General features: G+C 40.0%; 1 protein-coding gene across 12 annotated transcripts in view; it reads left to right on the top strand.

Annotated features, from left to right (window-relative positions):
* asap1b (ArfGAP with SH3 domain, ankyrin repeat and PH domain 1b) overlaps positions 1 to 14,577 on the top strand; it is a 60,732-nt gene that overhangs the window by 24,924 nt on the left and 21,231 nt on the right. For 7 of the 12 annotated variants that reach the window (XM_044177427.1, XM_044177420.1, XM_044177429.1 and 4 more), the window contains exons 4-12: positions 1,807 to 1,881; positions 2,352 to 2,401; positions 2,639 to 2,768; positions 8,786 to 8,871; positions 10,085 to 10,160; positions 11,140 to 11,226; positions 11,952 to 11,960; positions 12,225 to 12,325; positions 12,451 to 12,520. In XM_044177427.1, the coding sequence (XP_044033362.1) occupies positions 1,807 to 1,881; positions 2,352 to 2,401; positions 2,639 to 2,768; positions 8,786 to 8,871; positions 10,085 to 10,160; positions 11,140 to 11,226; positions 11,952 to 11,960; positions 12,225 to 12,325; positions 12,451 to 12,520 (684 nt within the window). Of the gene's footprint in view, positions 1 to 1,806; positions 1,882 to 2,351; positions 2,402 to 2,638; positions 2,769 to 8,785; positions 8,872 to 9,197; positions 9,577 to 10,084; positions 10,161 to 11,139; positions 11,227 to 11,951; positions 11,961 to 12,224; positions 12,326 to 12,450; positions 12,521 to 14,577 lie in introns of those variants that run through there. The other 5 variants (XM_044177421.1, XM_044177430.1, XM_044177424.1 and 2 more) reach the window with 3 other exon arrangements.

Here is a 14,577-nt window from a genome sequence, read left to right as displayed (position 1 = left end):
TATAGGTTCCAGCTGAATAAGACAAAACTGTACAAAACTCGCCTACACAGTCAAAACCGTCATCACAGTCGGACAGTATAGCTGACTGCGGCTATATCTACCGCCGAGCCCTGTATTTTTTTTTTCCAGTCGAGGCTCTTATCTGCCTGCCGTGGATTTCCCCTGACGTTTCTGTTGAATAATGTGTCCTGTTTGAATCCTCTGTGAGTGATTGTTGTTGGAAGAAGAGCCAGTCCCCGCTCTCTGCCTCTCTTCCTGTGTGACTGACAGAGAGATTAGATGCCATAAATACACTTGGCAGCACCAGGAACAACTCTCTCTCTCTCTGTGTGTGTGTGTGTGTTTCCATTTGGGAACCTTTTTAAATCACCCACCTGTCGGCACTACCTGCATATTCTGGGAAAGTGAAATTATTTCTACTCATTCCTCTCTTTGTCTCCCCTTTTGTCTCTCTCTTGACTCTTGTCTTTTCCATTTTGAGTATTTTATTGAGTGCGTTTTTTAGACTTCAATAACTGCGCCCCAAGGGCTGCTGGTATGTGCGTGCACTACAAATGAGAATTGATGAATGGTGCTTGTCCTAGATGTCCTACATGTGTTATCGGCTTAAATGTAAGGATTTTATAGACACATTTAGCCAGGTTCATGCCAGCTTTTCTGCATCTCTCTGTGTTTATTTCCTTTTTGAGAATCGTATACTAAGAGAAAGCAAAAGAGACAGTGACAGTTTCCAGGATGTGCTGTTAGAGCACACCGGCAACCAGCCAGTAGAAGATTGATTATGACGTTGGCCATATGCAAGACAGGCACTTAAGAAGCACATTAGCGCCCATTAAGCGTTGTTTACTTCCTTGACCGCTTCTGTGTGGACTTGGCTAACTTGGGTCTTAAATGCTTAGCACTGTTGTAAATGACCTTGCTGATCCTAATAGAGCTGCTGAGCATAACTGTGGCAACCCAAGCTGTTGGCAACGTCAAGCTTTTGCTAATTCTTCAGTAGACTAACTTGCACATGTGCTCTTTTTTGGCAGCTCTTTTGCTATTATGATGCTGATTTTGTCAGTCAGCAGCAGCATGAATGTGTTGATGCATTGCACTGTAGGTTGGTTTTCTTATCGCCCAAAAAAAGACCAAAACCATTAATGCGTTAGTCTGTCTTTCGATACTTAACAACTTCCCTTCCTTGTCTGTGTTACTTAGACCCAAGTCCATTTGTTCACACTGAAGACGTAATTCTTTAAAGCTGCACTAATCAGTATATTTATATTAACAACGGTTCAAATGACTTGTAATGTGTAAGGAGTCGCTTCTAGTGACAAACCCACAGAGAATTATCACCTGACTCTGCAGTTTCCCTCTTCTATATGGAGCGTTTTTGCATCTTTCAGCTTAGTGTTTTGGTTTTATGGCACGTTCTCATTAGCATTGTTTCCAGCAGCAGCAGGCAGCTGTTTTCAGCTTTAAAATATCTAGTTTATATAATTTATTTTTATTTTTTTAAACATGGGCAGTTTTTAGCAAACGTTACATAAACAAGTGCATTTATTGGGGACTATTTTCAGTCGGGGATAAATACACATTTGGTGCTCTTGTGAGTATTTATGGCAGCAGGACTGTGTATATGGAAGTGGCAGTGTTACTGCTGTGTTTTTAATAGTTTTTTGGACAGTGGCGCTGTGGAGTTTGACAATAAGAAAAATATAGACTCCCCTGCCTCCGCACTATGTTAGCTATGTATTCTCGTGACAACAACTACATTATAACTCCCTGTTTTATTCCTTCTCCTCTCTGTGTGTCCTCTTATAGCTCCAGAGCCTCAGCCACAATGTGATCTTCACTCTGGACTCGCTGCTGAAAGGCGATTTGAAAGGCGTGAAAGGGGTAAGATTTACTGTAAAACAGTTTCTCTCGCTGACGTTTTTTTTTCTCTCTTGACTCTTCCGGGCCCCCTCCATGGCACTCAGCAGGACAGAGAAAATAGGTGCCTTGTCAACACATCTCTCTACTAATCTCTCAACTTCTGTGCATGTGCATGTTGAGTGTAAGTGAGAAAAGACCAGAGAGACAGGAGGGAGAGCTCTCTCTTCAAAAGATCACACTGTAAATCTTGCAGACGTAAACACTCCCTTTTGTGTTATGCTTGAGGCGAGTGGCGAGTAACTGGGTCATGAACCCTTGATGTTTGGGGTACAAGGAGGGGCGTTGTTGCTCGCTGGCTGTCCAGGGCATAAATTGTGAGTGGAGCGAGGCATTTGCTGGAACTCTGGTAGCGATCCAACTCTGCAAATACCTCCATCCCTGCAGTGACCTCTTTGTAGTTTGCTGATGCTTTTCCCCCTGTGTTTCTGCAGGACATAAAGAAGCCCTTTGACAAAGCATGGAAAGACTACGAGGCCAAGTTGTAAGTGGATAATTATAGTGTGTAATACCATATATTTGCATCATCTAACTCATTATAGAGCACTGAATATTGGATCAAACACTGTTGTCAATGTGCAGCAATATTGTTTGGACCCTCCAGGAGTGTTGTAGAAGATATTGCACAAATTGTAGAACAAAAACCTACTGTTGTAATGTAAAAACAGACAAGGTCAAGAAGAGTGCATCCATTTAGTAATTGTCCTCTCCTCTGTGTCAGTACAAAGATCGAGAAGGAGAAGCGAGAGCATGCAAAGCAGCACGGGATGATCCGCACAGAGATCACCGGGGCTGAAATCGCAGAGGAAATGGAGAAGGAGCGGCGTCTCTTCCAGCTCCAGATGTGTGAGGTAGGCTGTAAAATGATGCTATAGTACATTTTTGGTTGGCTTCTTAGCAGTAATCAGGCATCAGATAGCAGTTAGTCAGGTCCTGTAACAGGCAGGTCACAGGTTAAATACCCTCAACACAGCATTGTGTGCTTTCCAATTGTCCTTGTATGGATCTTGCTGTCTTATTATAAATCACTTGGGATTAAAATTACCTGCACATTTATGTTGTGTCACGTTGTGGTCAGACAACATTTGCACTTTGTGAAACAACACAGCCTCCTCATTCATTTCAATGAGACAAGGGCTCTGGCAAAAAAATGGCAGCGTTGTCCGGCAAAACAGTTGAACCCTGCTCAACTTTTGCAACAACATAGGGTAATGTCATCTGACATTGCTCACATGGAATACCGTACATGCAGGTGCACATTTCTGGTAGGTTACTTTTCTTTTTTGTAATTATTCTGGCTTTTTTTGTTGCCGTTATTAGATAGTCATAGTGTTTTAGCATATGCTAAGCCCCAAACTCAAAGGTTTATCACCCAAACTGGCCTTCATGGATTGTATTTCATCTTCTTACTGGTACCTCTAGCAACACGCCCCAACCAACGCAGTGCTATTTTTGGTTTAAACACCCACTTATTAAAATCCTACAGTATGCAAAGTCTTTTTTACCAGCTGTATTTAAACCAGTTTTTAAGCTTGAGTTGACTTTTTCTCTGAGATGATTTGAATAATTTATAGAATAGCTTTTAACACTCATGCAGCTCCACATGTAGGGATTACAGCAGCCCCACAAGATACAGCTGTACCTACATAAATTCATGTATGTATTGCTGTCTGCCTCAACGCTAGACTGAAACTGGTAGTTAAAATGATTGTATGTCAGTGGAAAAGATTTAGGAAATATAACACTAAACAAGTCAGATATTTACGGAAGCCCTGAGAGGCAAGTGAGAAAAAAAATTGGTGATCCATTTTCAAGTCTGATCTAAATTGTTTTCTCTCCCGTGTTACCAGGATCATTTTTCTTTACTTTTTTTTTTCATCTGTGGAAACAGGCAGAAAAAAAGTTTTGGCAAGGGAAATTAATGTTTTTCATTTTTGATCATTTTTCAAGTGTTTGTTGTTGTGATACTCATTCCAGCCACAGGAGGCAGCGTATGCTGTATGTCATCCCCTCGCTCTCTTCTGCCTTTCCTGTCTCTATCTACAGCTGTCACTGTCCAATAAATGCATAATGCCCAAAAAAAATCTAAAAAAAAAAAGTTTTCTTCCAGGTGAAGTGCCGATTAAAATACATTTCTAGCCAAAAGAAAGACATGAAAGTAATGCTACATAACTTGCTAACACACAATATATGCACCTTGTGTTTAAAGTGCATGGAAAAATCAAAACTCAACTGGAAGAAAACATGAATGCTCTTAGTCCTGTTTAGAACATGGGGTAGTGTTGCACTTCAGCCTCTTGTGCCCGAAATGAGTATTACAACAACAAACACTTAATTTAGATCAGACTTAGACAATCAATCACCAGAATTTTTTTTTTCTCACTTGCCTCTCAGGGCTTCCGTAGATATTTGAGCAGCTAACTACTCGTACTATACAATCAAACCGTTTCCCTTAATTTAAGTGTTTTCAGATATTCCTCTTGTTCTGTAAACTTGTTTTCTTTTAAGCATGTTGTGACACAGTTTGAGTTATCTTTGGTATTAATGCTCAAACACTGTACTTAAAGAAATCTGACAGCTTGAATAAGTGTAAAACAAATGTGAGCTCAGAACAAACTGTTAGAACTCACTCTTTTTGCCAAAAACCTCTCTTGTGGTGGGTGGTGACGCCTACGCCTTGTTCACTGTTTTATCCTGTTAGGATTTTTTACTCAAATTACATAATGGACCAATGGCTGTTGCAGTGCTGTTGGTTGTGTGAATTATTCACTATAAAACTCGCTGCAGTCCTTTTGTGCCCTGCCATGCTGATCTGCCTCTTCTCACAGTGACTCAGAGGTGTTTCCTTGTCCACATTTTCCACCTGTGTTCAGACTTCTCGCTCTGTTACAGACCAGGTGTGGCTCAATTAAGTCAGGTTTATTTACATATATGTTTTCTAGTGCTAAACATAAAACAAGGGGAACAGATAAGAATACTACAGTCATGTTAGCGACTCTGTGCGGCTGTACTTGAGCTTTGAGCTAAGTGCTAACGTCAGCATGCTAACATGTTGATGTTTAGCAGATATAATGTTTACCATTTTCACCATCTTGGTTTAGCACGTTAGCATGCTAACATTTGATTATTAGCACTAAACACTGTACAGCTGAGGTTAATAGGAATGTCATTAGTTTTGCAGGTAATTTGGTCAAAACCAAAGACATTGCCATCAATGGAGCCAAGTCACTAGTGTGGCTTAAAAGTTAATTCACCAAAGTTAATAAAAATCATCAGAGTATGAATATGCAGTATGAATCCCTCATCTAAAAATAATTTTTAGCCCTCCTAGTGATAGCTCTTAGGATGCCAATAAGTTTGCTTGGTTGCTTATGTTCAAAGCTGGAGAAGCTAGCACAATTTTCAGACAACATTATGAAAGTTTATATTAATAGATTTTGTCTACTATTCATTGCCTTACTTCTATTTGGTAGATATAGCCAAAGTTTTGGAGGATATAAACAGGAGGTATAATGTTGCTATGGATTCAGTAAGTTATTCTGTGGTCTACAAATTGAGCCCTGTTTTTTTTAGGCTATATTTGTTTACATTTTAGCAAATTGGCACTATTAAAAGTATGCCAAATGAGCTATTAGCGGTTCCTGTTTGTAGTGTACCCATGGATGTACAGACAGTTATCACTGGATCACTTTAATACTAAAGAAAACTTTTATTTAGCTATTAGGAGCTTTTCTTCCTGTGTTTTCTAAGTGGTTTGTTTGCAATGGACATTGGAGTTAATTATATCCTCGGAAAATCTGAGTCCCACTGAATCTAAGAATATGTGTACCATGTTGAAACTACAATAACTAACTTCCTGTTGTTTTTAGAACACCAGCAGGCACATTTCACCTCACACAGTATCTTTGCCTCACCCCCCCCCCCACTACCTCACACTGTCTTGCAGTTTGAAAACCCTCCTGGTATAGTTTCATTAAAAGTTCTTTATTGGAAACATTGCCAAAATCATATCATTTAAGTGAGTCAATTTACTTTTTTAGCAATACATTTTTATCTTTTTACTTTAACAGTTTTATCTTTTCATGATTTCAGAAGACTCATTTCATTATCCATTTTTGTAGCCCGCCTCCAGTTGATGCTGGATGCCAAAGTTGTGGCTCCCACATTACATTAGCACTGGCTTCCTCAAGTCCAGATTCCATTTTGAATTTCTAATCATCCGCAGAGCTTTGCATGTTCGTGTTCGTGTTACTGTATGATGCTCTTTGTTGTGTCCTTACAGGACTGCACGAGTCCTCTGAACATTGCATGTTGACTGTTCCAGAGTAAAAACCTCAAACAAAAGGCCTTTGTTGTTGTGGCCACTTGTCACTGAACCAGCCTCACTGTAAATAATAGTTAGATGACTCTGTGGTTTGAAGAATTTGCCTAAAAAAGCATTAGGGCTCTATTACGAGAACATAACTGACTCGTTTCTATACATATATGATGTGACAGTTTCAGGCCAAGGGAAGTTCAAAATTCAGGCCACAAATAATGAGTTTTGAAAGCCAGATATTTCACCAGCTGCTGATGTATTTGTAGAGTAATTTCTATTGATCCTCAGACCTATAAAACCACTTCAGATAGGGGTTTGTTAGGTCACTGGACTTTAAAGCTCAATCATTGTACATTAGTGTTGTGCCATATGACGATATACACTGAGACAAGATAAGTTAGTCAACCGTCATACCATACCGTATACCATGCTCGCTGTCCGTTTCATATCTTTGGTTGAATTTGGCCGTTGTAGCCATCAATTACTGTAGTCAATTAATTGATTAGACAACGAACAGAAAATTATTGGCAGCTTTTTTGGTAATCAAACCATTTGAGTCTCTTTTTTTTTTGTTTTTTTGGTCAAAAATACCAGAAATTCTCTGGTCCCAGCTTTTAATATCAGAATCAGAAAGAATCAGAATCAGAAATACTTTATTGATCCCCGTAGGGAAACTCTTTGTTACAGTAGCTCGCCTTTACGTCAGTGCACACAGGAGAAAACGATATTATACACTATAAACAGGTCAGAAATAAATAAATTAAGTAACATGTTGGTATAAGTATAAGATAAACTAAGTGTCGAGTACCAAGTGGGTTTACTGGTAGATGGTGAAGTACAGTATAAATACAATGTCACTAATTATGTAATAAATAATAGTAAAAGCGGAGGTGCATGTACTGTCGAGAGTAATTGAGGTATATCCGTAACAATAAATAAGAAAAACTAAATATATAATATGTGAGGATTTGCTGCTTTTCTTTGTCATTTATGACAGTAGACTAAAGAGCTACAGAGGGTTCTGTATTTTGAAGACGTCAACTTGGGCTCGGAGAAATTGTTACAGGCATTTTCGCAATTTTTTGACATTTCTTAGACTAAAAATATAACCAAGTAATCAAGAAAACAATTGGCAGACGTTTATGGAAATAACTGTCAGTTGCAGCTTTACAAGATAACAGCATTGATATTGCAATGTAAAAATTGCATATACTGATATAGAGGATTTTATCTATATTGGCCACGTTTATTGCACATAGCATAGCTACTTTTTATGCAAAGCATTTGTATAATCTGACCTTGTTTTGTGTTATGTAGTCAACAAATTAATGTGATTTATCTATATTTTTAATTTGCAAGTCTATAAGGTGCTCAATCAATAAAAAGAAGAGACAGAATAATCACAAACATCAGAGATTTTCTAAATCAACAGTCATCATGGCTGGAAATACCAGCATTGCTGCTGCTGTTGTGTGTGCTGCAGTCAGTGGTACAATCTGTTCATCCCACTTAACCTCATTTCTCTTTGTGTGCGTGCACTCTCTCGCTCTCACGCTCTCTTCCTCTCACCCTCTCTCCCTCTCTCTCCATGTTACTCAATCACCAGATTACAGGATGCTCTCACTCTCTCACCCTTTTCATCCTACACTGTCAGTGAAGGAGTGTGGAAAGGCAGGGCTCAGCAGGCTGCATTATGTTCTGCTCAGACACGGCAGCAGCGCAAGCGATGGAGCTCATTCACACAAAAGAGCCCGAACATGCACATGTGGCAGCGCTCTCCGAAACACTGAACCCACACAGGGCTCAGACCAAATGTGGCTAATCTCCCATCCAACGGGCACTGAATAGGCAGACAAAAGGGACAACACATGCATGCATACACACATATATGCACATACACACGCACTCATGCGTATCCTAACATACGTGCATCAACACACGTGATGTAAGGAGCAAATTAAAACTGTATGTTGGCGTCAGAAGCTTCAGAGAGATTTTGTGTAATAGATTAAATTTTGCTGTGGTCTTTAGCTGTGACTCTTTGTAAATCTCTGTGGATTGGCATGCTGTGGGATTAGCTCAGATTAAGATTATCTTTTATTCGTTTGTTTGGGAAGCGCTGCCTGAAGACTTCTCGTTTGTTTTGAATCCTCAGACACCCAGACTGAGCATACAGTCTACAAAGCATTTTCTCTCTCTGGAGGCTATTCTCTCTGTTTTATAATGCTAATGTAAAATATTTCTGATCATCCTTTTGAAACTTTATTTAGATCAAGGCAGAGCGATGGTATTTTCTTGTACTAGAAGTGCGTTTACTGGTCTGGTCCCCACTCCCACAGTGTCAAGGCGTGCGTCAAAGCCTTCATAAAGCATATGTGCACTCAGATGCGATTATCATAATGCAAAGTGTTCATACTAAGTGTCTATGGCATAGCAGGAGACTTTATTCTCTGTATCTGCCACATTATACCTCATTAAACCAAAAAACCCTTTAAACACACCCTAAATTTCAACTCCTGGCTGAACTCTGCACCTCCTCTTGCTTTGCAGTACCTGATCAAAGTAAATGAGATCAAGACCAAGAAAGGAGTGGACCTCCTCCAGAACCTGATTAAGTATTACCACGCACAGTGCAAGTAAGTACCACCTTAATCCCCCTGAACCTGAATGTGTGAATCTCCCCTGTTGTGTGCATAACACCCACTGAGACATGAATTTCAAAACATGCCAAAAAAAAGGTTGTGTCTTTCTCCCTCTTTGCAGCTCTTGATGTCAATTTTCTATCTCCTGTATGATTCACGGATCTTGAGGGTGCACAGTCGTATTTATATAGCGCTCATAAATATGCACAGGTCATCATACAGATATGTTCTGACAGCTGTGGGGTTTGGTGGGTAAATAAGTGGGCGCTCTTTCAGTTCCAGAACCGCAGCTCACAACGGCCAGTGACAGAATGACAAATTTTCTCTCCGCGTTGCTAGGTCCTGTCATAACACTGGGACAAAACAATATACTTCCTCAGTTAATCTGTTCAACCTGGGCCTTGATGGATCAAAAAGCTGCAGTAGTGATGGATTAGAAGCATAAAAGCAATCGAAGGAGAGATAAGGGAAGTTTGACTGCTCGCAGGCTGAAAGAAGAAAATAATTTGTGTTTTGTTTTTACCATCCGAACCATTCAAAATATTAAAATACCATTAACATCAACATACAGTAAAATTAATTCTAAATACATTAATAACTATATAGTACAGCAAAATGTGCAAAAAGTCAATCAAGGTGAATCTTTTCTGTACCTGCAGCATGAACACTTTAACTATACATACTGACAATCTGTACAATGTAGACATGGTAGAGTTGGATGGAGTGGGAGGGGAGATGTGGGATCCTCGATGCACAGATTGAAAGAAACAGAGGAAGAGCTGTGACAGAGAAAATAATAAACAGAGGAAGGGAGAGATGCGTTCCAAGAAGAAGAGAGTGTTGGGCAAGGGGGTGGAGAGAGGGAGGTCATTAGTGGTGATTTGCTGCTGCAGCGCTGCATCGAGGTGTGTACCGCCGACAGATCTGTAATGGATGTCAGCATCTGCAAATCTGCTGCGGACGCGGCCAGCTATGATTTCTGTGCCAAGAGCCAAAGGTGCCAGAACGAGCCGAGCTATACATTAAATATAAACTGCACCAATCTCTCTCTCTCTCTCTCTGTGACCCTCATAGCGGCCAAAAGGAGCACAGTGTAACACCTGACATTTGCAAAGTAGTAATTCCCATAAATTAAACGACTTGTCTTTCATATTTATTCCAATGCATGTTAATGTCAGTGGGAGTCACATGTGCCTTTCTTCTCCAGTTTCTTCCAAGATGGCTTGAAGACAGCAGATAAGCTGAAGCAGTACATCGAGAAGCTGGCTGCTGATCTGTACAATGTAAATACTCACATCTTTACCTTTTAATCTCTTATGTTTTTATTTTTGCTTTTATTTTTCAGAGAATCAAAACTGCACATCTGTTTGTGTTTTGTTTTTTTCTTTCTGAATTAAATTAATAAAGTTGATTTTGACAAAAAATAAATTATCTCAAGATCCACTTACTAGCTTTTTCCAGAATCTCATGCATCTCTTATTTAGCAGATGAAGTTTGCTCATACTGATGCGATAAAACCTCTGGAAAAAGCTAGTAAGTGGACCATAAGTTGAGTTTTTTCTTTGGGTCGAATTACTGCTTCCAAAGTTGCACGTTTAATATAATGTAGTTCATGATTCCACTTTGACTGATACACTGACTGCTCACCCGAGGGTAGCACATCTGTAGCAACTGTCATAATTCAGAATCTCCTGGAAACTAGTAAACCTCACATATCCAAAGATGGTAACGCCTTGGAAAGTAGAAGTCAGACGAAATATCATCACACTATGCTGCTGTATTTCTCCCAATAAATTTAATTTAACATAGCAACGTTTCCATCAAACAGAGATCTTCGTCGGGCATAGACATGACAAACCTGACACTTTGGGAGCTATCCGAACAGTGTGTGAATCTTTTGTCTGACCTCTGCCCTTTTGTTTTTTGATCCAGCGACCTTTAAACACTTTTTGGATGTACATTCTTGAAAATTTGTGTGAGAGATGGCTTGTAAATTACAAAATAATCTAAGAGTATTTTCTCAGGGGAACAATGAGCATAGAAAAAGTATATTTTCCAGAAAGAAGATAATGGGAAGTTGGCCAATTTATTTTTGAATGGAGCAGTTGATTTCAGTCAAAGGCCTCATGTAAATATCTAGACTGCAGGTATTTACATGAGGCCCTTTTATCAGTGCAATAAACGGCTCCATGTATAAACAGTTGGTAATCTCTCAGTTCTGCCGGTGCATCTTTTCCTCAACCTTGCATTTGTTCTCCCCAGATCAAACAAACTCAGGATGAGGAGAAGAAGCAGCTGACTGCCCTGCGGGATCTGATCAAGTCCTCCCTCCAGCTGGACCAGAAGGAGGTAGGCAGGTCACACCCGGACACGCCAGGCCAAATTTAAACTTGTAGCTGGTGTAATTCTTATGAGGCCAGCCATATAGGGCTAAACACAGCAATAGCAGACCTGATTCACTCATACCAGCCATATTGGTCCACACAGATATGTTGTTAGAAACTGATGATTTGACAGTCCTATCCCACGTTTTTACCACACACCTCCTCTCACTCTGGCCACTACCAGGTTTGGAGCTTGTCTCCTGCAGCACAGAGCGAGTGCCCAGTGCTGTACCATGCTGGTAGCCAGTGTGTGGTAGGCTTTGCTGGTGACCAGTGTTGTGCCTCACTGGCTGCTCAGTGGAGAGCCACTCACTGCCCGACTTAACACCACATCTAACACACACACACACTTACAACACTGCCAACCTTGGATTTACTTGTAAACATAGCTTGCTGTAGCTGTACGTTTCACCATCCCCTTGGTTCACACATTCACACTCTCAGTCCGCTGTTCTGCATGACACCATCTATACAGTCTTTCACATTTAATTTACATTTTGGTAGCTTCTCTTGTTAATAACACCCACAGTAAGCACTACATTTAGAAAGTAAGCACCTGAGATTATGGTTTTGGTCGGCACATGGGCAGGCGGCGCACTCTTTCACACCCACCGCCTGCACCTGAGCTGGATCTTTCACACCTCTCCCCTCTATCTCCCCCCTTCTGCCTTCTGCTTATCTGGAATCAAGTCTAGAAGAGTAAGTGCTGGTGCATGTTGGGCATGCTGCCATCTGTCTGTTCTGCTTGACAGTATTTGGCCCTTTAGAGGCGTTGCAGAGCATGTCTTGTAGATACAATTTTCTATCACTTTGGTTTTGAGAAGAGACTGTACTTTGATGTTGGAGGATCAGTGTGTAGTGTGTTTGTGTATGTTGCATGTTGCAGCTCCTCTGTATACCCTGTTTGTTTAACGTTGGTATTTTGTGTTTGCGTGTGTGCATGTATTGTGTGGGTTTGCCCAGGACTCACAGAGTAAGCAGGGCGGCTACAGTATGCACCAGCTGCAGGGAAACAAGGAGTTTGGCAGTGAGAAGAAAGGCTACCTGCTGAAGAAGAGTGATGGGTAAGCTGCTAACACAGCCGTTATTTAAAAACGCTGCAGAGCGCCATTCATGTTGCATTAAAATTTTAAAAGTGCACACAGAGAAGAAAGAATCCTTTCCTAATGTGTGTCCCCGGTCTTCACAGGCTGAGGAAGGTGTGGCAGAGGAGGCAGTGCTCAGTGAAGGGGGGCATGCTCACCATCTCTCATGCCACAGTGAGTACAAGACAAATGTACACACACACACACACACACACACACACACAAGTGACTGTGCGGATCAAAGGGAGAACATCATGCAGGGAGGTTGTGTTGGGCTTTTTCAATCTGGAGAGTGGAATTGACATAGATGGGTTGTCATGGCAACCCTGCACCCCTCGCCCCTCCCCCCTCTGCCTGCTGTGCCTCGGTGACTCATCTCAGAGCGAGTGTGAGCGTTACTGTATATGCTGGCACGTCTGTAGTGTGGTCTCCGCTCTTGTGCAGCTGCAGTAGCCGCTGTGCAGCGTTACGTTTTCTTTCCTGTGTGGAATGCAGGAATATAAGAAGTGAATTCAAAAATCTGAATTAACTCTGTATTTGAGTTATAACCTCCTACTGAGCCTCGAACAAAGAGAGCTACTGGACTGAGGAGCTTTAACACAATTAGCTAAAGTTACAGTAAGTTTAGCTAATTGCGTTAAAGCTCCTGCAGAGCAGTGGCAGGTTGTCTCAACAGGCACAGATAAACAGTAAACGTAATCAGATTACAAAAATAATCAGATTACATTACAAAAATTTCAATTTAAAAAATTAATTTTTTTTAAAAATTACAAAATAATTTGATTGCAAAAGTAATCTTAATACCAAAGTAGTCGATTACATTACAAGAATTAGATTAGTTTACAAAAATCTAAATTAAAAAAAATTATGTAATTTTAAAAAAGTCATATGACTAAAACAGTAAACATTTCATTTGGATTAACAAGGTTTTTAAAAATCTACTTCTGTGCATTTTGGCTATGTCAACCTGACTATCACTGTACTTTAAAATAATCAAATTATATCATCTAAAGTACTGTTAAATGAAGCTCCTGAAAGATGTCAGAAGAGTGCATTTTTAATCTTCCTCATGTCTGCAAACCAGCTAGTTAACTCCGTCTTATTTAGGGAAGGTCATCTCATTGATGACCAGCAATTGTACTATAAATATCATTCAAACTAAGATGACTTGATCCATATCATTGTGGATCAAAAAGCAAACAGAAGCTACGTTTGTGATAGCTGCTTGATACTTATTGACTATTATGTGTCTGATCTTTTCACCATATCTCTTAGGATTATTCACTATCTACTGCTGGTTATGAATCACAGGAACCTTCCCTATATGAAGAGTTAACTCTTTAGTTTGTAGACCTGAGGAAGATCCTTGTCACATCAAATTGTTGCCAGTTTGATCAATAAAGTGTTCTGGTTTGGTAGCCTCACACAGTGCAGGATCTTTTCTTCATTATTTGTCCTAGTTAAACTCTAAAAATATCTTTAAACTGTACTCTACTGTAGTTTGTATGTATAAAGGTCTAGTTTGTTCTTGTAACTTTCTAGATTAGAAGGTATCTGCATACACTGAAGAGTTTGAGTTATCGATGGAAAATCAGCAGTTTGCGTGTTTCTCATAATTCAAAATATAGGCCTGTTTTACATCTTTTGATACATACATTTCTGATGTAAACAAACTTAGATTTAGTTTTTAGCCTCACTAGCAGCATGGCTGTTGTTTTGTAGTAATATTCTGTGTATTAAATCAGTTAAATCAGTCCTTTCTTTTCATGTGAGTGATACCAGTTTCCAATTTTTGTTTTGAATTTTGATATTTTCGTATTCATGTAAATGTTAACATTTAAGGTCCGGGACAATTTTAGTAACTTTCACAGTTTGGGAATGTCAAAGAGCTGTCTTGGTGGTTGAGATGGTAAACCTGGTGAAGCACTCAGGAGGCAACAGACATAGTTGTTCCAGCTGGATGTACCATGGCAGGGAGTATAAGCTCTGGCAGCGCATAATGACTGATGTAATAGTGTAAGAGTGAGAGCATCATTTTAACCTTCCTTTGCCTCAAACATGATAACATAATTTCTGTCTGCAACACGAAGCTCAGGGGAAGTGGTTGTCTCAGAAAGTATATGAAAGGTTTCCTTTTGTTGTGTTGAGCGATGAAAGGACTACATCTCTAACCTTTCTGTCTACTGGTCCACTGAGTGGTATATGAGAGCTTATAATCATTCTCTGTCTGG

This window comes from Siniperca chuatsi, linkage group LG19 (assembly GCF_020085105.1).
Source record: "Siniperca chuatsi isolate FFG_IHB_CAS linkage group LG19, ASM2008510v1, whole genome shotgun sequence".
NCBI lineage: Eukaryota > Metazoa > Chordata > Actinopteri > Centrarchiformes > Sinipercidae > Siniperca > Siniperca chuatsi.
The sequence above is the reverse complement of the archived record's forward strand: the minus strand, read 5'-3'. Positions and strand labels throughout refer to the sequence as shown.